Genomic DNA, 23,152 nt, shown 5'->3' on the forward strand with positions numbered 1-23,152 from the left:
GACTAATTTTAGTAATTTCAAATAATAACAACTATTTTGTTTTCTAATTCAATATATTCTAATCATTCTTATTTATTTAAAATAAATAATTTTTTCAATAAAAAAACTATCGTGTTGAACCAAATTATGATTGCATTTATGAGTTTAACTCAATTACAAATATATTTAATTAAAATTTATTTTTTTATTTGTCATAAATGATTTTATAAAAAAATTAAATAAATTTTTATAAAATTATTTATAATTTTATCTATAATTTATAAATTAAAAATTTTTTATTTTTTATTTTTTTTGAAATAAGGGATTGGGGGAGTCGAACCTTAGATCTCTCAGGTCTATCAGGATGCACTTTGCACTTTCCACCAGGTTAAGTCTCGGAGTGTAAATTTTTTATTTTTTTATTTTCAATAAAAGTTTTATAAAAAAATTAATTTAATTAAGTTTATATAAGATTCATGATTCTAAACATAGGTAAAAGTTATTTGGTTTTTTACTTTCGAAATAACAAAATGATGGCATATTTGTAATATCTGATGAAGCCGAGGGCATTTGAGTGATCAAATAATTTATTAAATGAACAATCCCTGTCCGCTAATAATTGCCACGTAATCAGAACGAACGGCGACGATTTTATATCTTGATACGCGTTCCCACAATCAGGTAACAAAAAACGTCTCCGGTTGACCCGGAGCCCCATTCCCCTTGTTCTAACAGACTTCTCCTTGTCTTGTAGCATTGGATGACGTGTTAAATAGGCCCCACTCGTCTGATACAAGGCTTTCTAATCAATGGCTTGGGATTCCATTTGCAGATCCGCTTTGGTGATATCAGCCGTTGGATTTTGCAAAAATAGAAGCATCCCGTGGCCATGGGGTACGTAGATATTTGTCGGTTTGAATTATGAGTTTAATAACATTTTATGATAGACATTATGGTTGATAACTTTTGATATATTATTGAAAAGAAATGGAAAATTATTAGAAAAAGTAATCAATTATTAAATTATAATAATATTTTTGTTTAATAAGTTGAATAGATAACTACAATAAATAATTTCAAATATAAAAAGTGTCATGTCAAAGGTTCGACTCCTCCATTTCTATTTTAAATAAAAAACAAAAATATAAACAAACATATAAGAAGCATCATGTTACAGTGAAGGAGCAGATGCCAGGAGGAAGAGAATCCAGGGCAGTCCTGATGAGTGAAATGGAATGTTGAATATTAAATTGTAATCCATGGGCTGGGCCTGGGCTTGGGCAACAAATTTTATGGACTTGGCTGGGCTCCTACCCTAGACTCATAAAGCTCTTACTAGTGTGGGGTAGTCCTTAAATTTATACATTTATTGAATATCAACCAATTAAGTTACCAACTGCTCTAAATGAGACATTTAAACTTTTATATATAATCTAAAATTAAACATAATTAACACAGTTTCAGTTGGTGACCAACTTTATAAGAAGACACTAACTAACAATCTTAAGTATCTTTTTAACTTAAATGACCTAATTTTTGTAAAATAAACATTTTAGAAAACAAATGCAAGTGATGACTCAAAGAAGAACATGTGATGAGAAGGAACCACCATGATTACAAGAAGAGATAATATTTTCCAAGCACTATCATTCGTTGCATAAAATTAGAATGTACCATCAATCAACCCATTACAGCTACTGCATGAAAAATAACAAAGTTATAGGTGTCAAATTTAATGCAGGGTGGACCCCATGTTTTTATACACACAATTCCGAAAGTCCCTTTCAGACAGCGAATCCAAAGACATGTAGATATTGTAGTTATAAATGTATATTTGTACGTATTTGTTATGGATTTTGTTTGGCACCAAAGAAAAAATGTCTTCTGCAAGTGAATGTGCTTTGGAAGTGTCTGATACTGATCCATGACGTTGGATTTTTGCATAGTGCAGCATAAGAGTTGGAGTAACTCTGATGCTAATATTATTTTTGTTTAGAGGTGAAGTATCTGACAGAATAGAAGACAAATTTATTTATTTGTTTGAGGTATAGGCTAGAACCTTTCTTTCTTCTTCTTCTTTAAGATCTAAAACCTTTCTTAAAAGTTAAAAAGATGCAATTTTTATTTTCAGTATTTAATATATTAGAATGTCACGTAGAAATGTTTGTAAAAATACTGATAGGTAGGTCACTAACTAACAACTACCAAGGAGACAATTTCCCTTGTCTATGAATGAGAATTGCCATTTCTCTAACTACCAAAACCGCTATTTTTACTGCTTAAATGTCTATAAGATAACCTAATGGGGAGATTTACTATATATATTTTGAGTATTGCCATTATTAACAAGTCAGTCTCTATATTTTTAAAAATTTATTAAAATATTTTTTATTTTTTTTTTCATGAACGAAATAGTTCGTCTTTTTTTGTTAAAAATAAATAAAAGATGAATGAGAAAATTTTTAAAATCTAATTTTGCCCTCAAATAAAATTTTTTATTTAGTCCTTGAATATTATTATTATTAACAAGTCAGTCTCTATATTTTCAAAAATTTATTGAAATATTTTTATCTTTTCTCATATCTATTAAAACGTTTTTATCGTTTCTTTTCGTCAACGAAATAGACACTTCTTCTCCTCAAAAAAAAAAAAGAAGAAAGAGGACGAGGACGAAGAGGAGGGAAGAGGAAGAGGAGGAGAAGAAGAGGGTAAGAAGAAGAAGAAGAAGAATAGGAGGACAAGGACGAGGAGAGGAGAAGAAGATGGTAATTTGGTATTTTTTTATATTTTTAATAGTAAAAATAGATGGAATGACTATTTTGTTAACGATAAGAAAGAAAAATATTTTAATAGATTTTTTAAAATGTAAAGACTGACTTGTTAATAATGACAATATTTGGAGACTAAATTGTAAATTTTCCTTAATAATATATATAAAGAAATTACAATAAAAATTTGCCTTTTTTTATATGTAATTAGGGGTGAGCATTCGGTCGGTTCGGTTCAAAATCAAATCGAACCGAATAAACCGAAAACCAAAATTTTAGTGTTTATAAAAATCGAACCGAACCGATTTGGTTCGGTTTGATCGGTTTCAATTTTTAATAATTTTTTTATTTTTACACTTTATTTTTAATATTTTAAAATTTAATTAAAATATTTTAATCTTAATATAATTTAATTTCTCTATATTATTAAAAAAAATATATTATTATCACTAATCAGTTCGGTTCAGTTGTTTTTGATTTTTTTCTGATTAAAATCGAACCGAAATAACTGAAATTTCTGAAATTAAAAATCGAATCGAACCGAAATGTATAAAAAACCGAATTAAATATTTAAATCGGTTCCATTCGATCAATTTTTTCGATTTGAACCGAATACTGCTCACCCCTATATATATAATATAGGTTAAAAAGAGTAACTTAATTTATTATTTTGTAAAAAATAATTAGAATATAATCAATAAAATATAAAGTATGTTAAATAATAAGTGAGATAATTTTTCACTTTTTGATAAGTTATTGATAAAAATAAATAATTAAATTATAGTTTATTGGTATGATTTTTATAAATTTAATTATTCAATAGATTTAAATTTTAATTTAGCTCTTTAATTGGTTAATTTCAAATTGATAGAATTTAGCCAATATTATATAATTTTTTATGTTACAAATGTAAAATAAGTAATAAATAATATAAAATATACTTTTAAGTGAATATTAACAAGTTTAATATTGTATTTATTAGAAATGATTAATTATTTGGTAGTAATAGGTTAAAAATCAAATAATTACATAATTCAAATACGTACACAATTTAAAAAATAAATAAAAATAAATAAATAACACATAATGATTGACCAATTTAACGATATATGTTGAAGTTAAATTTTCTTATTTCCCTTCAATAAAAATATATTAAAAAAATATTACATATTTATATATTTAAAAAATATATAAAAAAATAAAATAGTTTTGAACTCTCAAATTCAAATGAAGGTTTCACCCTACACCCTTCACCAATTCAGTGCGGAATTAAATCCGTGATTATAAATATAGTATATAGTTTATAATATATTATTAAATTTCATATTTTAACATGTCTAAAAAAGTTCGGTAAGACTAAGATACTAAGAATATGGAGGAAGCTCGGTAGGAACAAGATGCATAGCATAGGTTAATAATGGAGATGTGAAATTTAGGCATATGTTTCTCCAAAAATAATGCATGTGAATATTTTTGTACGTAAGTTGGACATTAGACATTAGACATAGACACTTCTCTTCACGGGCATGTTTTAGGACTTCAATTATTCATGTTAGCTTCAATAATTCCTATGGTGTATATGTACATATGGCTAAATATATATAATACTGAATTTTTAATTAACATCATAATTTATTAAACGTTTAATTCATAAAAATTAAAATAATTAGACATAGTAATTTATTAAAAAGAAAACCGAATTTTCATAAAAAAATAAAAGTTAAGTCAATAGCAAAAGGTTTAAAATTTGAATTCCCGTGGCATCAATGGTATTAAAAAATTGATAAGTTATAATAGATAATATTGTTAATTATTATATTTAATATGAATTGAAGTATTAAATATTTTTTTTATTTAAATAATAAAAAGTTTAGAGTATGCATTTGAAGCGCGCGTGTATATATATACGCATAATATGTGGATTTTGAGGAAGGAGCATTTCTTCATTGATGGAGGAGCCTATGCAAAGAATTTATGTCATTCACACACTTCCTTTCTAACCCAAAACCCCACCATATCTCTTCCTCTTTCTCTTTTCTCTCTTCCCTATATCAATCTACAATTCAAGATTCACCTCCATTTATGAGTGAGACCAACAAGCGCAAAGAGGAAAAAAGGAAGCTGCTGCTTATGGATTGTTTCGGCGGCAAGAAACAGAGCAGCAACCAATGTGAGAAAGACCTTAGAGGGTTGGCTGAAAAGGTCAGGCTTCTCCAAGATGAAATCAAGGCTATACTGTGTGAAAGAGAGAAAGAGACCAGAGCTTATGAGAGAGACATGGTGGTTTTTACATTTAAGGAAGCTGAGTGGAAGCAAGAGAGAAAGAAGCTTAAAGAGGAAGTGAAGAGGTTGAGAAAGATGTTGGAAGAGAAAGAAGAGAAGATTAGAGAAATGGAAGATGGGTTAGTGGAAGAGAAAAATGAGAAGAATTGGTCGTTTTCAGGTCTGAATTCTAGCTTCTTGGTGGAGCAAATGAGGGAAGAGAGAGTGTGGAGAGATGAAGCTGTTGATAAATGGAAGAAGCTGTATCTTACTATCAAGACTGAGTTAGATGATCTCATTCAGAGAACTCATCGTGGTGCATCTCTTTCTTTTTCTTTTGCACAGCAATCATTCAAATAGTTGCATAGATCATCTTCATGCACAAGCTCATAGATTATTCACCAATTCCTGGAAATTTTCACAAGAAAATGACAGTGAACATGCACTGTAGATCCACTTTATTTCATGTCATATTGTCATCTCACAGCAGAAAGATTTGCAGATAATACCAAAATGTGGATTTGACATTATTTTTGCAACTAACTAGTTCAATGAATAGCTAATCATGAGCATTATTGATAATTAGGTTGATAATTTTTGTTTTTCTTTACTAGGGGATGGACTATATTGGAAAGCAGAGGAAGAAGACATGATTGAAGAACTAAAGATGGAAGTGAAAGCTAAGGAGGAAATCATTGAAGAGCTGAAAGCAAGATTAGCTTTAGTGGAGCATGAAGAGTACAAGAGAGCAAGAGAGGTTGATATACTGAGGCAGAGTTTGAGAATCATGAGCAGTAAAAAAGATCCAAGCTTTGATCTCAGCAAACCCAAGTTGACACTTGTGAAACAGCCTAGAAAAGTTTAAAATTTTAAGTAAAATTCTATTTTCTGGTAGATTGTATGTATGGCTATTAAAGTTTCAGTGAAGCAAAATCTCCTAACTCTAGCCATTGCTATAATTGCTTGCCAGTCCAATGCAACAACTTTGGAAAATACTGTAAGGATTAATAAATATGAGGTATTAGACTCTAGGAGAAAAGACAAGAAAATGTGGGACACCATGCAAGATTTGTGTAGACCCAGATTGATATTCTACTACTCTTCATTTGACTTTGCTTCTGATGAAATATTTAACTTGCAATCAGTCTAGCTTGAGAGTCCGAGTTAGTCCCACAAAATATTGCTTGATAAAATACTTTCCAGGATATTCCAATTTTCCCTGGTGTTTTCCTTGAGAAGAGAGAGAGATTGAGAGGAGAGAAACAAGTTAAGAATTTCTTATTCACAAAAAAGTCAACATATACTAGACGTTTCTATGCAACTGGATCCGGATCCGATGTATTGCCAAATAATAAACGTTTTCCCTTGTGGTAAGGTACATGCGAAAATAGATTTCTAACATTTTTCACTTCCATAATATTGGAGCATTTGTTGAACGAGAAATTCAAGTTCGACTTTTCACTCTTATCATAAACTTGGTCCAGTTTACTAGCAACCACGATTCTCAGATTTTTTTTTCTTCATACCACAATACATTTTCTTCATACAACAATATACTTTTTCCATACCACAATATACCTGCATACCGAATCTGAGTCTTTTTCTTTTATTTTTTTTATCAGAATTAAGACACACCGACCCCCAAGTTTAGTCGAGCTGAATAAAGCAAGATTTGTTGCTACCACGGTTATTCAATTACACTAATTGAAGTGACAGCTACTACAGCCTCCATCTATACTCATTTTCTTTCATTTCTAGGTTCTTTCAGACCCTTGAACTGTTGGACCGTCAGATTCCCCGGCCCTCTGGACAGGGGAAGCTTCACTTTACTGATTCGGTCTTCAATTTCCTTCTCCATCTCCAGGTTTAAGTTTGAGCATATTCGGACCTTCTAATTAAAATCTATAAAATTTATCTTTAGCCAAAAGAAAGAAAGAAAGAAAGAAAGGAAAAAAGAAGCAATACGTAGCACAAGAAATTATGGAACACCCACATACATTGCATCTGAAATGGTTTGATGCTTACCAAACGCTAAATGCGATGCAAAGTCCTCTGGTGCAAATGAAATGAAGCACAGACAATGAAACCATGACCAGAAGGAGAATAGACGACGTACAGACATTGAGACCAATAACAGAATGAGAATCTTATGAGTGATGTCTTTTCATATTTAGAATACTTTGTGGTCCCCTTAACATTGGGTACCATGCTACTGAACAGGTGAAGAATATCTTGTCTACAAAGTTTACCATCTCATAATGATAATTGAGATTAAAAAAAAAAAAAACACTGTACAAGTACAATTTCTTTTCTTTCTTCTGTCTGTACAAGTAAACTTTTTCATGGGCTTCCAACAGGAGCTGCAGTTTATGGAGCCCGCATGAGAAGTGCAGAGAATTTATTCTGTGAGAAGTATAGAAAAGTAGATAAGCTTTGGCTGTTACCATTCAAATGTTGGCGTTTTTAGATGATCGATGCGCTGTCTTGTTCTTTGCTTTCTAGCCTTGTATTTCTAGCTGTCTGGTAACTTGATCTCACATTCTGAAAAAAAGCCACAAATGTTGAGAATAATTTCATAGGTAAATATAATCCATGAACCAATACTCAGCAAAACTACCCTGGTTTGCTTTGCTTATCACATCAACAGTCAAGGGAAACAGAGAAGGGCAGACAAATGTAATGTTTAATCATTCAACTAAATGACTGTACCTCTAGCAATGTGATATAATAGAAATCCTCCATGTGCTGCATGAGTGCAGTACCATCTCGAATTGCACGAAATATATTTATCTCAGTTTGCAATATTTTTTCAATGAGTTCCTTCTCACCTTTCATCTGTATGAAAAGACCAGTCGGATAAGAATTTGTTGGATTAACACATATCTATGACTACAGTAAAAACTAAGACAAATAGAATAACCCCCCAGAATATACCCTTTACCGAAGTCCTTCCATATAACTCCAAGCTACCCATTCCTCATATCAATCCCAATAACTCTTATCCATTCATATATGTTCACAAATTCATAATACTCGGAGACTAATGCTCACAAACTAGGCATTGAATTTTTGAGCTACCATATTGAGGCTATATATCATGAAACATAGCTAAGCAGATTGTCAATGATAATCCAAAAGAGCCATTGTCAGCATTTATTCTGACATGTTAAGTGGGCGTATTAACGTATGATTAAACATTCACAATCGCGATCTTCGTTCTTATTTTCTCAAATAGATTACTGTAATTGCTCATACATGCATATTATGACATGCAAAGGCAACTGAAGGTTAAATCAAAGCCTCAAGTTACTGGCGTTCTACTTATGGGCAGAGTTGAAAGAGACTTGGCAACAGTGGATCCAATAGCACATACAGAACAGATTAGAAGGGAAAAACAGAGCAAGGAAGGAAAAAAATGTATTTCAGCATCATAGCACCAAAACTAAGTTGATCGATGAAAGAACACCACCAACACAAGTTTATGGAGATTCTCACAGCTACAAGGTTCCTTTTGACTCCCATAAATTCTCCCGTTTATGTATTCTAGCATTGGTATATCTTAGAACATTATGTTTATAATAAATAGAGAAGCTCCAACATAGTGCCAAACGGAAAGATGAGACCTAAAGCAACTTAACCACTGAAAGTAAATTCGAGTCAGTTATTAGTTCCTAAATGGAAAATTAATTATATAGGATTAAACTTGTTTGTATTTCCTAAATTTGGCCCCCCAGGTTAACCAAGTGAATGATTAAGATATACAAACTGAAAATAACAAAAGCATGACAAGTGAAAGAAACATACAAATTCTTGGACGAGCACATCCGGTGTAGACTCTCCAACCACATCAACTGGGTAACCATCTTTTGAAAGTTCTAGGTTTCCCTGAACGGAAAAATTTACTGAACCAATAAATAGTTGCAATCATCAAATAATTTGGAAATGGAAACTACATACATTACAGTTACCATTTCTTTTCCACCATCCATGTGCCTTGAATTGTAACTTCACAGTAATGTGAATCATGGTCAAAGAATAAGTAATAATGACACAAAAACCTTTGGATATGGAAGTGGTCAGTTCTTTTTGCTAAGATAATTATTACTGTAAGAAGGAAACCAAATGTGGCTGTCGGGCCCTTTGGCAGACACCGAGCGTGTAATCAATTGTGAACGATAACTCCTAAGCTTTAACACTGATATACAAACCTAACAGACAGACTGAAAAACAAAGCATAAATTTAAACCAAACAGAACTTTAAATTTTCATTGATTTCCAGACTGCTAATCCTACTTAACTTATGAAATCATGATCAGATAATCCATGATGGATGATGCAATTTCAGAACAGAAAAAACAACTTCGGGGGGAAAAGGTAAGAGAAAATATAAAATATTTTTCCTTTTATGATTTATGATTCTTCAATTATGTCAGGGTCCAGACAAATAATTAACATAACCTGATGCACAGTGACACAAGGGCAGTTGGCTTATATTTAAGATATATCTAAAAGCCTCTCATATTAGCAGTAAAGTTAAGCCATTAGCACTGCAAGTTAACAGTTAAATCTTAAATCTACCAAGACCATATCTTCAATCAATGAAAGATACAGGTCAGTGTAAATGGTACATTCAAAATGAACATCAAGAGGAAACAGCAGAACTTAATTTCACAGCCTTAGATATTCAGAAAAAAGAAATCAACAATTAAAAGATGCCTCACCAAAACTTCATTTAGCTCTCCAGCTGCTAAATAAACCGGCTGAGCCACATGGCAATAGCCCATCAATCGAGGAACAGTCGGTATGATATCTCTGTGGTTCACAACTCTCCAGCTGTCCTTGACTTTCTGCAAATGTGAGCATTAAATGTCACTCGGACACTCTTCTTAGGACTTTAAGAAATCAAGATGAGAAAAGCAATTCCTATACAAACATTTGAAATTTATATAATCAACCATAAATATATATATGTACAGGGATAATTTTTTTTAACTGGATAAGAGAGGACTAATTTATAAATCCTGCTACTGATATCATATTAATAATTTAACTTACGTGCGACTAAAAGATAAGATAACATCCAATAACAATAGCTCTTAGCAAAATTTAAAGATGATATAGAACTCCTATGTCATATATATATTTATACACACACACACATATATATACATATATATATAAGAATTACGAAGATTTAACACGGACAGTATTCTTTTTTGCAATGAACCACATCCCTAGCATTTTTCAACCTCCTAAAATTTATTGAAATTATTGGACCCTTAAAAATTTCAGAAATGAAGACATAACTCTAATTAATGAAATCAACTTAATTATAATAAAATTGCCCATTACCTGATTATAAACTTCTGCAAATCTTCTGTTACCAACTCTAGGAGATCCAAAGTTATACATAGTCACAGAAATTGCACCATGCCTAAGGCACTCAATGAAATAGCATTGATATAAATATATAATTCGCATGTAATAGAGAAGTGCTTAATTTCATTGCACTTAACCAGAACCCAGTGTGTAAAAGGAGAGAGAACTCACTTTGATAGCTGACTTGAAGAAAGTTCAAGAGCAAGAAGGGTAGCTAATGCACCACCCAAACTATGACCAGTAACATAAACATGCCATTTGACTGGTGGTTCAGCTCCATCATCACTGTCAACAAAAATTAGAAAGAAAAAAATAACTATGTTACAACTGAAAATATTAATGCCTTAGCTTGAAAAGCAAAAAGAAAGAGAGGAGGAAAAGAAGGGGGGGGGGGGGGGGAGAGCGAAGTTATGATTCCTTTATATGCAAATGTCACAATAATCTTCAGGCTGTTCTGTTTAGCAATAAACTAGATGTTCTTCAAACAAAAAGGATCAGCCATTTAGTATATTTTTGCATTGTTAGAAAACTACATTAAATAATGGCATTTAATGCACTTGTTTCTATGCATGTACTCTGCGCACTAAGGCGAGGAACTTGTATTGGTTCAACTTACACATAACCAATTGCCAATTTAATGATGGAGATGATCCTTATCCTGACTGAATCATAGGCACTTAGAAAACCACTATGAACCTGAAAAGGTTAAGCAATATCAACTAAATCATAAAAGTTGATAATATTTTCTATTAATGCTATGCATATTATAAATATTCTCCAAATAATAACCAATTCAATGGGTGCAAACCTGGATTTCTTGCTTAAAATCCCCACCAATTCTTTCAGGATTTAGGCTACACATGTGGAATAGAAGTTAGCGTTAAATAAAAAGAATCATAATAAGGATAAATCAGCTAACAAAATTTTTGAGGAAACATAGTGCAGTTGAATTGCTTCCCAAGCCCTAGGCAAGAAAATTATACACAAATATATAATGTTTACATGCAATATGCAATGTATTTCATAATAAATAATCTGGCATGGCAGTTGTATTCATCCATTATCCCTGGGGCTGTTATGCAATTACTTTGTCAGATATTGCCAAATTGAAAGCCCGTTACATTTTTCATATTTATTTTAATACAATAAGGCTTTGTTAGGGGAGAGAGGAAAATGGGGTTGGGGGATGGGAAAAAGGGGCAAGGTTCCACAACATTGTTTCTTGAGCTGTTGTTAAATATCCCATATTGGTTAGGTATGTGGGTAATGTGCCCCTTAGACTTGGGAAATTCTCCTTCCTGAGATGGATATTTTGAGGATGAGCTAGGCCCAGGTCCATATTTCTTATCCCGGTATCAAAACCTCCCTAACTGAAAAACCTCCAATAAGTGTTTCACGCTCCAGGTGTTGGCCTAGGCGTGAGGAGAGGTGTTAAGTAAGTCGGTGATATGCCCTTTTATAAGAACTTGGGGTATGGGATGAGTTAAGCCCATATCCATTTCCATATCAGATGTGGGCCCCCACAACCCCATTTCCCCCTCATTGCTCTCTCCTCTTTTTTCCTTCTAGCTAAACAGGGTTTTAGCTAATACCAAATCAGAAATTTTAAATTCAGTTATATAGGCACAATCCATCTCTGCACATTAGCAAAGCACAATTTCAGGGAATATAATGATAATGAGTTATAAATACTAACTGAAAAACATTGGAAAACATTCAACAATTTAAATAATCTGCACATGCAAGAAATTATGAGATTAGGCTAGATATCTGACATTACCCAGCAGGAACAAGCATTAAATCTGTTCGCAAGTCCTTCCATTTAGCCTGGAAAAGTTGGCAAATAAGCAAATGAAATTGATAAGCCCATAAAATTGATAAGGCAGATAACCTCACTTCAAGAGTAAGAAGATATGACGTACTTGTTCTGTCCCCCTGAAAGCAATTACCAATCTTCGCCGTGCAGAATCACGCCAGATGGCTACCTGCGGTTTTATAAACTTAGTGGTCAATGGAGCATAATCATTCTGTTTTCAACTCAAATAATAAGTTGAAAGATATGAAAGAAATAAGTTTTTCCTTTTTTTTCCTTTTTTCCTGATGATAAAAAGCTGACCTGGGTATCTGTGGATGGATTATCTAAAAAGCATATTTTCTCAAATTCAGACTTAATAAAACTCGGACGACCCAGTGAAGTAGCAAGCATTGCCCAAGCCTCCATTGCAGTTTCGGCGGTTGAAAAAAGCGTTCTCATCTCCTCAGCTTTCTTTTCATCCAATTCAGACACATTGAGGGAGCTAATGAACTTCTCACTATCATCAGAACTCTTTCCTGATTGTGCTTCTTTGTTTAATTTAGAAATTGCTGCTGTCAAAACCATGAATGCCCCCAAGACAGCATCAGTTTGCCTTAGTAAATCATCTGTCGCCTTTTTTATATCTGGAAGTGAAGCCTTAATTGGGCCAATGGTATGTGGGCCACTTGCTTTATCACTTTCAGCATCCTGAACTTGTGGTGTAGCAAGTCCAGATTCAATATAACCTGCTTCAGCAATCTTTTGTGACTGCAATCCAATTTTGTTCAGTAAGTCAAATCCATCCCACTTGAGTTCCATGGAAACAGGGAGACCGTGTTTCTGAACTATATTTTGGTTGATAAGTTCAGCAAAGTTCTTCCAAAAATGCTTATTTGATTGCATAGTTTCACCAGCTTTTGCCCCCAATTCTGTTGAGTGTCCATTATCTAAGTCACCATTATCAGTGTGGAACAACTCTAAATTACTCTCCTGGCTGGTAGTTGTTTCATTCAAAGAGGTTTCTGAAATGTTCTCTGTTTGTGAAGGAATATCTGACGCTAAAGAACTGCTGGGATTCCCTGCAACTTCTGAACCATCACTGTTTGAAGATAGATCCTTTGAAAGGTATGCACCATTGAATGACTTCAATTGTCCAAAAGCATATTCTACAAATTGACGTGCTGGCACAGTTTCAGAGCCAACAAGCTTTTTTAATGCAGAATCAAAACCATTTCTCTGAAGAAATTCTGAGACCAGGGGGAGCCTCCACCGCTTCTTTTCTTCTTCAATTTCACCAAAACTTTTATACTTAACCTGAAACCTCAACAGTAGCTACCAAGTATAAGTAATTAGAACTATTGAATAACATGCAGTTCAGTGTGAAGTCAAAATTTTGCTGAACAAATGTATCCATAGCAGTTAAGAGAGCTCGACATAAAAAGAACATCCTGCAGCAGCCGAGAGCATGGAAATTTAGAGCACGAAAAAAGTTTCTACATGCCATAAGGCATTGAGTTACATTTGTTGCTATATCCTCTTTACTCCCAACAGATTCCCTCATAACATTTTTCATAATGATGTGTTCTGAAGACGGAAGTGGGGCTTGTTTGACAGAAACTTACAAGATCATAGAAAGGAAATTAACCAGCTGGATCCATCATTACAACTAACAGAAAGTCTCATGGCAATCCATCCATTAGATTTTAGAAAAAAATTTCACTCCAAAGTGTCTTGTTTGGCAAACATCCACTTCACCAACATGATTTACCCTCATTGGTCCATCATAACTGTTGTTTTACTAGTTGTCTATTGCATTCCACTATTTCTCTTTTCATCAACATAAGATTGCCATTTTTCCTAGAGACCCCATTCCTTCTCACCTAGCTTCCACTCAGGTATGCTATAGTCTCTGCAATTACAAAACATAAAAATCACATAAGGTCCCAAAACACACAATAGGATGCATGTTTTAAAGTTAAAACAACCACAATTAAATTTAAAATCACATTTTAACATGATAAGCAAGCACCTAGGTGAAAATAGAACTGAAACAAGAGTGCATTGCAGAAGTCAAAAAAGCACAAAAGAAGAAATACCTTGAATTCAGAGAATCTCCAAGCAGAAAATCAATGGTACCGCATACAAGTTACCCACTTCTCCATCCATGTCAAAATACATGTGTGAAATAATAGAACCAGTATCAAAGTCAGAGCCACAATTAAAGGGAATCTCAAGCTTGCAAGAATCTGCCCACGGTTAATTCTCTATTACATAACAAAATACTTGCTGTGCCAGCCAACTAGAGATAGTAGGCGTATACCAAATTCAACAAGAAATAAGGCATTGGAGCATTCTTTTGCCCAATAACATCAGTAACTTCTACTTTTGCTACAAGCACTTACCTCCAACTGCAACTTTCCACCACCACCCATCCCTTCCAATTCCACCAGCATCTCATGTAAGTTCCCTATCAAAACATTTTTTTGTAGAACTTTTAGAAAAAGAACAACAGTCACTGTTATCTACACTAGCTCATTTTAACAGCAAAATTGTTTACAGAATGAAACCCAAAGTTTAGCTAGTGCATCGATAAAATACAGAAACCACATGACTGATTATATGGTTAAACATGATTCATCAATTTCAAAGCATCAATATGTGTGCATCTTATATGCATCTTTCACTGAATCCTCACCATCACAGAGATATTCCACACCAATGACTGCATTACCCATGCGTTTATGTGGAGTTACAAGATTTGCATCCCAAGCAGCAACCTGAAGTTCACTATTGCATGTCAGAGATTAGCTGCAATTGTAAATAACTGCAATAATATTTTATTTTGAACACATCATTTTCTAAAGCTTAACAACTGATTGTAGATATTTTAGATTGTTAAATACAACAATCAATCACCAAAATTGTCAGTTGTATGCTAGCATAGCAGTCGCAGTAATAAACTAGGAGAAGTGGTGAGATGAATATGACAAATGCAGATAACTTATCAGGATTCAGAAGACATGCCCAGCACATAATTTATTACAAGAATCATGTTAATTCTGTGCCACCTAGAAAGAAATGTGGAGTAAAATATTGGAACTTGAAGTGTAGCATAAGTCGCTTCCACATGAGAAATAAAACTAGATACTGAAATTGAATGAGAGCAAGTATTGACCTGAAGATTTTTTATTTGATGCTGCTTAATATTGAAAGTGAAGTCCTCATTCCAAGTTGGCTCCTTTTTCCTGAAACCATTCAATTATATATTTAAAAACTTAGTAGTTGCTATTAGTTGCTGGGCAACTTTCAGAACATATTATTTAGTTTCATATTGCAAAATAGCGTACCCCCACTTAATGTTGCTTTTGACAACTTGCCCATCCAATTGCATGACCACATATGGATCACTTGTTCCCTGGAAGAACATCAGAAGTTGAATAAACAAGACAAAAAATTGGAGCAGAATGGCTGAATTTAAATATTCAAGCAAAGTTTGAAATAATGGCCATTGAGAGAAAAAGGTGCTTGGATTCTGAGCCAATCAAAATCTCCAAAGCATTAGGAGAGAGAGTGTATGTGCGCACATGCATGTACTGTGTGCACACAAATAAGAACTCCTAGTCCTAAATGCAGAAAGGGGTAATTGAATCACGCACCCATGGATCCATTGCAGGTAAATCGAAACCCCTTTTCAGTTTTATGAACAACTGGCCGTCATATATCTCACGTACAAATGTCCTGCAAACATATAGAAGACATTATTAAATGGTTACCAAAAGTGTAACTTAATTCCCTGTTTGACATTATTATTTGCTTCCAAGCATATAAACCTGTACGTCCACGCATCAGTTGCTGCATTGAACATATAGTTAGTCGTAGAACAGTAGCAAACTAACAATAGATAGTAAAAGGAAAAGGTCGATGCATCTACTCTAGAACATCAAAGAGAACGACTAATTTCTAAGCCTTATGTGTTAAAATCAAATTGTCTACATACTCTGAGAGGTACACAGTCTTACAACCTGCAGCATCAACCTCACGCCTGCCGAACTTTTCCTGAACAAAACAAATCCCCAAAACAACAACAATCAAATTTTTGCTAATTTGAAAACGCTACTAATCCCATCATCTTAAATTCATCCCCAAAAGAAAAAGAAGGAAAAAAAAAACAAGAAGGAGAGAGGGGGGAGAAAAATGAAAAGCTCAACATTTTTTTTGTGTGTTAACATTTCTCAAACATAAAGCGAGACACAGTATAGAGGCAGGAGAATGAATTACAGGGGGACTTGTATATGCTTCAAAAGCGAAACCAGCAAGAACAACAGCGAGATTGATATCGAAAGGAGGCCGCTCATTCTCTTCCTCAACTGAAGCCTTCTCAATTGCAGCAATACTCGCTTTGCAAGGGCAACCAATCGAGTAAACTCCATCTCTGCCTAGACGACTCTTCCCCCTAAATGCAAAAACCCTAACATTGCGTGCAAAAGAGGCCGGAAACCGCCGGTAAAAGGTAAAATTCCGATTTCTAAGAGAAGGAGAACTGAAATGGCAACGGAATGGAGGACTCGCTTGCAGAGAAGCCATGGCTTGCGATAGTGGAAGAGGGTTGTTTGGTGCTATGCGCAGCGATGATGGTAGTAGCCAGTGGTTTATCGCTAATTAGGTGTGTGGAGAAATTTTTGTCTGAATGTGTTTTTAGCGCGAAGAACGTGCACGCAGCAACGAAGAAGCTTTGAGAAATTTGTGGATTCTATTTATTTTTATTTTTATTTTTATTTTTATTTTTATTTTTATTTTTATTTTTATTTTTATTTTTATTTTTTGAAATCAAGAAGCTTGTAATACATTCCTTATTATTTGATTTACTGAATATATAATATATAAAATTATTTTGAAATTTAATACTTTTAGTGAATAGAAAATTAAACATTTATCGTTTGAAATTATTCAATTTATTGCATAAATTTATAAAAAAATATTTAAATTAATGCTTGCCATATTGATCCTCATCATGATCATTATCCAAAGCATAGAATAGATTTATGTAGGAATAGATTGATGCTACACCAAGGATAGTTCCAATCTAGTGTAGTATATGTTCTTCTAGCTGTTACAATCTCCCAATTCCTCAACCGTTACGGAAGTCACGTCCCCATGCTTTAAGTTGGCATAACGGAGAACAGAACGCTCATACCCATTCCGCACGTGACTTTCCGGCTTTCACAACTAGGGATGTCAGGCGGGCGAGTTTTTACGGATATCCGATCCGCCCAAACCCTATTAGGACGGATTTGAATTTTTATAAAACGGATTTGGGCGGATTCGAATTTAAAAAATTTTTACCCGTTTCGAATTCGGGTAGAATTCGGAATTAGGTAATCGGATACCTGTTACTCGAACCCAATTACCTATATTAACAAAACTAATCATAATTTTCTTTTTCATTTTACTCTTTCCTCTCTCCGTCGGCGTCTCTCTCCCTTGCGTCCCTTTCCTCTCTTCGTCGACGCTTCTCCTCCACTTCACTGACGACTGCCAGTAACCCAGTCGGCACCGGCGACGTCTCTTTTCTCTCCCCGATAAATCTTTTTTCTCCACAGTGCGATATCTCCTTCTCTGTCCAGTCGGCGACATCTCCCACTTTCCAGTCAAGGCCTCTCTCCCCCACTTCACTAACGAGTGCCGGCACGTCTCCTTTCTCTCCCCAGTCGACGATAAATCTTCTCTCTCCCCAATCAGCTCATTCTCTCTCTCCAGCGGCGACATCTCCCACTTCCCGGAGACAACTCTTCCCTCTCCCCGGTCGGCATAGGCGATATCTCCTTCTCTCTTCCAGTCGGTGACATCTACTCTTTTCAATTGACGCTTCTCTCCCCCACTTCACTGACGCTGGATCCTTACCTCTCCCTAATAGTTGTCGGCGACATCTCCTTTGACTGAAATTTCTTCAGGTTTGTAATTTGACTGAAATTTCTTCAGGTTTGTAATCAACTCCTTCTAATGCTGGGTCTGCTGGGGTCTGCTGGGGTCTGCTGGGGTCTGCTGGGGTCTGCTGGGTCTGCTGGGGTCTGCTGGGGTCTGCTGGGGTCTGCTGGGGTTCCGCTGGGGTTGCTGGATTGATTTTTAGAATTTATGAACAATTAATCTAATTATCTGGTTATAAATCATTATTTACTGGGTTGCTGCTGAGTTGCTGGTTCTTGTCATTGAACATTTCTCCTTTTACTGCTGAGTTTGCTGGGTTGTGCAAATATTAAGTAGTTTATTTGCTAGTTTTTGTCATTGAATTGAATTTAAAAAATCGAGTTCGGGTATTGAAGGGGTATTGTTAAACGGATTTGGTACGGGTTTGAATAATAAAATTAAAATATTAAACAAATTTAGTACGATTTCGAAAATTAAATATATAATCAGGTTCGAATTACTCTCAATTTTACGATACTCTACTCATTTACATCCCTATTCACAACTTTCCTTCTGGATTCTGCACCAAAAAATTATAAAATCAAATCGTCTTTCACCCATGAATTGCACGTGATCAAATTAATTTTTGGAAACTAAATGATCCTGCCTTTTTTTATATATATTTTTCAGTAGGGCACAAGATCTTAGATCTTACGTCTTTACGAAGTCAAGAAAGGCAGGTGCTTTTTCACAGCAGCAGCAAATGCCAGAGCCCACTCATGAATCCCAACCTCCACTTGTGGAAATTATCAATAGCACGATTTAAATAACAGCTGATTTATAGTCCATTTTCTTTCTCTTTTTTTCATTTTGAAAAAAAAAATAAAAATAAAACTAAACCTATTCAACGGATTTTTATATTTTTAATTTACAATTTTAATTTTAGATTAAAAAATTTTTAATTTTTAAATTTATAAATTATTTATGTATTAAGAGTTTAAAATTTTAATTAAGATTTAATTCTAATTAATTAAATTATTTATGTGATAAAAATAATAATATTTAGTATATTGTATAATTTAATTTAAATTTGATTAAAATTAATTTAAAAAATTATTATAATTATAATAAATTTAAAATTAAAAATTTAAATTATAAATATAAAATAATAAATTTATTATTTTTTTTTTAGCTAATAGACCTTTAAACTAGTGAAGATTTTGCCAAGGAATTAAAAAATCAAATCGTCACGTGATCAAATTAATTTCTGGAAACTAAACATGATGATCCTGCTTTTTTTTTTCTTTTATATATGTTTTTCAGTACGGCACAAGATCGTAGATCTTACTTTTTTACGAAGTCAAGAAAGGCAGGTGCTTTTTGAGAGCAGCATCAAATGCCAGAGCCCACTCATGAATCCTATCCTCCACTAGTGGAAATTATCAATAGCACGATTTAAATATGAGATTTTTCTATCTTCCTATTTCGGGTGAGGATTATATTTGATTTTTATTATAGTTGGAGATCCATCATTTTGATCAATTGTTGTGTTTTTCTTCCCTGTGTTTGTTTTCAAGCTTTCTAAATTGGTATTGAAAGAGTTTGCATGTTGAGGGAGCCAGTGAAACTAATGGAGTTTTTCTAAAATTATATTCTCCCTTTTACTTGCTAAACTCTGTTTTTAGTAGCTTTTCAATTTTAGAAATGGTTGTTTGACATGATCAAGGTAGATTGGCTTTTTTTATATGGATTATTTATTCAACTCATTTAATTTTACATTAAGCAAATTCATTAGGAGAGCAATAAAGCTATTGCAAGAAAAAAAAGAAAAAGGAAAAGAATTTACTAACATTTGTATACTAACAGCATATTTCCTGAATTCACTTTTCTGGTACAACATCACTAGGAGCAAATGTCTATTGCTACAGCATTAAAAAGGCAGCTATAACAAAGCTAAAAGAGTCGGTTGCCTCGCTGTGAAACAAAGCTTGCAAGTTAACCAAATCCTTATTGAATTAGAGAGCCACTGCAGCGTCCTGAACTAAAGGCTGACTTATATGCACAAAATGCTCAGCTTCCCGTTCAACCTCCTCCCGACACCGTTCTGCATTCTTCCCTTCCTTCATCTTCTTCACAAATGCTACGAATCGTCTCCAGTTATCTTCCTGGAATAAATGGGGACTCATCCTCAAGTATGTAAATGCACACATTTCTCTCTCACCAGAATTCTCATCAATGTTCAGTGAAGCTGCCCGCAAGATTTGCTCATGTGCGTAGTCATCATATCGGGGAAGGGCATTTTCTCCAGCGAGTGGAACTTGTGCTTCCTGAGTTGCCAAAGCCACCTGCATGACAAGCTTCTCCGGTGAGCAAAGGGCGTCCTGTGGCTGCTCGTGGTCATGCATCTCAATACAAGTGAAGTTGAAAACTGCACCATGGCGTCCTAACATTTGTGCAATAGGAAGGTAACCGTCCCGAAATCTTGTGTTATAATACCCAGCAGTAAGCTCTGGGGCATGGGACCGTGTCCCATAGTGCCAGTGAATTCCTGCAACCTTTACTGAAATCTTTACGGCAGTGTTCTCAAGGATGGCCTTGGCTGATGAAAGTATCCTCTCACCATGGTCGAGGAGCATCTGAGAGTACCAACTAAGGAAAAATTCACCATAAGGATAAGTCCAACCACCATTTTCTTTACGGAAAAATTGGGTATCTTCTGGCCAATTGTTATAGTGACCAGCATCAGTAGGACCTGTGCTACCCCATTCTGGCTGGCCAACTGCTTCAGCTGCAGCTTTCAGGCTGCTAAGCATATACTGCATTGTGTTGCACATATTAAGTTAGAAACAGAAAATTGACAATTGCAAATCAAAAGGTGAAAAGAATTGTAAGTACCTTATCATAACATTGGAAGGCTCCAATTCCTGGAAATTTCCATGTTCCATTCTGTTCTGGGTATGAGGGATAGCGAAGCTCGCCTGCTGGACCCATTCCCACTTGAATTTCCTGAATCATACAAATTTTTGACACTTGAGAGATATAACCTCCTTTAAATTTGTACTACGTACCCTTCACCAAAAATCCAAAGATTCATTGCACCTACAAACTAAAAGGGTTAATAGAACAATGATGAATAATTACCACAACGGTATCACCGAGAAGGTTTCTGAAGTTGTCTCTGAATGCTCGCATGAAATCGGAGTAGCATTGCACGGGCGTTCGCCCCTTAAGGACCGGAAGGGTATCACAGCCTAGAGATACATATTCATAATTCCTTCTTCCCCACTGATCCGTGTATGCAAGATTTGGATCGTTGTCAATCTCCTCCACAACCCACTTGGGCAATGGGATACTGCACGCAAGAAAATAATCAATAATCATCATAACTGGAAGAAACAAAATTTTCCCATGGGTCATTTTCAAACCCAGGAAACAAACAAACGAAAGACATGAACTTTTTCAATAATCTACACTCGCTTAAGTTTTGCACGCCACCCAATCTCTTTTCCATTCTACACGCCTCCGTGTCAGAGTTTGAAAACAGGGGCATATGGATCAGAAACGAAAGGCCCACGAAAAAGTAATAATGAAAAAAAAAAATAAAAGAAAAGAAAAATTACGTACGTGCAGGAGTCGCCAACGTTTCCTCCACACTGGTGAAACGACATGACTGCCTGAACCTTGAGCCCATGCCGCTTCGCCATCTCCAAAAGCTCAGTATACCCTCCCCAATTATACACCCCAGGTGCTTCTCTCTCAACCAATCCCCACCATACGTCCATCATGATTCCTTCAACTCCGGCGCTCTTCAACGCCTGTAAACTGGCGTTCATCGCCTTCCTCCGATTCACAGTGTTGCCCATGGTCACGCTGTCCAACGGCATCATCACGAACACAGGCACTCCCTTCCCTTTCTCCTTCCCAGAACCTTCTCTATACATCCTCTCTTCCTCTCCCTCCTTTGTGGTCTCCAATGTCATCTCCTCCATCGCAAAAGCGTGGCAAGCTGCGGAAAGATCTGCTCGGATGCCGCTTTGTACTGGAAACGGACAAGGGCTCGCCAGCCGAGATTTTGGCTCAACCCCATTTGTTCTTTGAATTTTGGACCGTGGAATAAGCGTAGGAGTTTTCCACACCGCAGAAGCACTGACCGTGGCCGTAGATTCACTTGCGGTGGTGCTGATCGGTTCTACTGAGATTGGAGTTCCCACGAGTGCTCCAATCTGGTGGGTTATATTCAAAGCCATGATTTCTGTACAGAATTTTCTTTTAAAATTATCCCCTTTTTTCCAGATAAAGTGATATAAAAAAAAATGAAAGAAAACTAAGCTTATTTCCGCAAGCTTTTTCTTCCAGAAAAGAAAACTCTCACAACAATGTGAGCTTTGGAAATTTTGAATGTGGAGGAGGTGACCATTAGGCGGGGGAGCTTCATTTATAGAGAGGAAGAAAGGATAACATTAGCCCATCTCAGCGACACGTGTTGAGACGACACGTGGCGTCAAGAAACACTAGTGAGAAGGCGATGGCTACGATCGCTTCCTATGGACGGTGGGATTGGAATGAGGGTGAAGGTTCGAGAACATCGCGCTTTGTGTCTAATTTTAGGAGGAATTGAGTTAATAGAAGGCGGACGAAGCGAGCGGAGACGTGGGAGGAAGAGAGAAGTCACGTGTCCAGCTCTTGTGGCTTAAGACATGTTAAACTTGTGGTCTTATTTGTGAAAGTTTTGTAAGGATATATTGACATCTACGAGAGGATTAAGGAAGCAGATGATAGGAGGTGGGGACTGACACGTGTCGAAATAGAGTGGTTTATATAGTCCAATGATCTGTCGTTTCGTGACACGTATGCGCCTACTCTCTGGATAGGTCATTGATTGTGAATTACGGGTTCTGATTGATTAATTGAGGATCGATTTTTTATTTGAATGACTAGTGTGATTCGCAAAGTGTAATTAAAGAAAAGAAAATTTTGAAATATAGTATAATTAATATTTTTTTATTTTTAAAATTTAAAATTTTATTTTTAAAGTTTAAATTTGTTAAAATTTAAAATTATTTAA

The 23,152-nt window shown here is 34.8% G+C and overlaps 3 protein-coding genes across 6 annotated transcripts; 1 reads left to right on the plus strand and 2 right to left on the minus strand.

Moving 5' to 3' along the window:
• The first annotated feature begins 4,666 nt into the window (after nt 1-4,666).
• Nucleotides 4,667-5,955, plus strand: LOC110610712 (inner centromere protein). 2 transcript variants are annotated; one of them, XM_021750760.2, is made up of 2 exons: nt 4,667-5,325; nt 5,624-5,955. In XM_021750760.2, the coding sequence occupies exons 1-2, from the start codon at nt 4,722-4,724 to the stop codon at nt 5,872-5,874; spliced, it is 855 nt and encodes a 284-aa protein (XP_021606452.1). In that variant the 5' UTR covers nt 4,667-4,721; the 3' UTR covers nt 5,875-5,955. The 2 variants fall into 2 exon arrangements, with proteins under 2 accessions (XP_021606452.1, XP_021606453.1); XM_021750761.2 differs by having other exon boundaries at nt 4,667-5,322.
• Nucleotides 5,956-7,145: 1,190 nt separating this feature from the next.
• On the minus strand, nt 7,146-16,907 carry LOC110611164. 3 transcript variants are annotated; one of them, XM_021751317.2, is made up of 19 exons: nt 16,462-16,906; nt 16,181-16,239; nt 15,840-15,921; nt 15,531-15,598; nt 15,359-15,428; nt 14,879-14,960; nt 14,586-14,650; nt 12,505-13,497; nt 12,311-12,373; nt 12,169-12,215; nt 11,197-11,242; nt 11,005-11,084; nt 10,560-10,673; nt 10,362-10,443; nt 9,731-9,856; nt 8,814-8,894; nt 7,719-7,844; nt 7,454-7,550; nt 7,146-7,369 (listed from the first exon to the last, which is right to left on the minus strand). In XM_021751317.2, the coding sequence occupies exons 1-18, from the start codon at nt 16,765-16,767 to the stop codon at nt 7,473-7,475; spliced, it is 2,568 nt and encodes an 855-aa protein (XP_021607009.1). In that variant the 5' UTR covers nt 16,768-16,906; the 3' UTR covers nt 7,146-7,369; nt 7,454-7,472. The 3 variants fall into 3 exon arrangements, 2 of the variants coding, with proteins under 2 accessions (XP_021607009.1, XP_021607008.1); XM_021751316.2 differs by having other exon boundaries at nt 7,146-7,550; XR_002487323.2 differs by lacking the exons at nt 7,146-7,369; nt 7,454-7,550 and adding an exon at nt 8,978-9,229 and having other exon boundaries at nt 7,784-7,844; nt 16,462-16,907.
• Nucleotides 16,908-19,913: 3,006 nt separating this feature from the next.
• LOC110611864 (beta-amylase 1, chloroplastic) lies at nt 19,914-22,661 on the minus strand. The gene is made up of 4 exons (XM_021752395.2): nt 21,712-22,661; nt 21,229-21,439; nt 20,983-21,093; nt 19,914-20,903 (listed from the first exon to the last, which is right to left on the minus strand). The coding sequence occupies exons 1-4, from the start codon at nt 22,332-22,334 to the stop codon at nt 20,103-20,105; spliced, it is 1,746 nt and encodes a 581-aa protein (XP_021608087.1). The 5' UTR covers nt 22,335-22,661; the 3' UTR covers nt 19,914-20,102.
• Nucleotides 22,662-23,152: the final 491 nt, after the last annotated feature.

This window comes from Manihot esculenta, chromosome 3, assembly GCF_001659605.2.
Source record: "Manihot esculenta cultivar AM560-2 chromosome 3, M.esculenta_v8, whole genome shotgun sequence".
Lineage (NCBI taxonomy): Eukaryota > Viridiplantae > Streptophyta > Magnoliopsida > Malpighiales > Euphorbiaceae > Manihot > Manihot esculenta.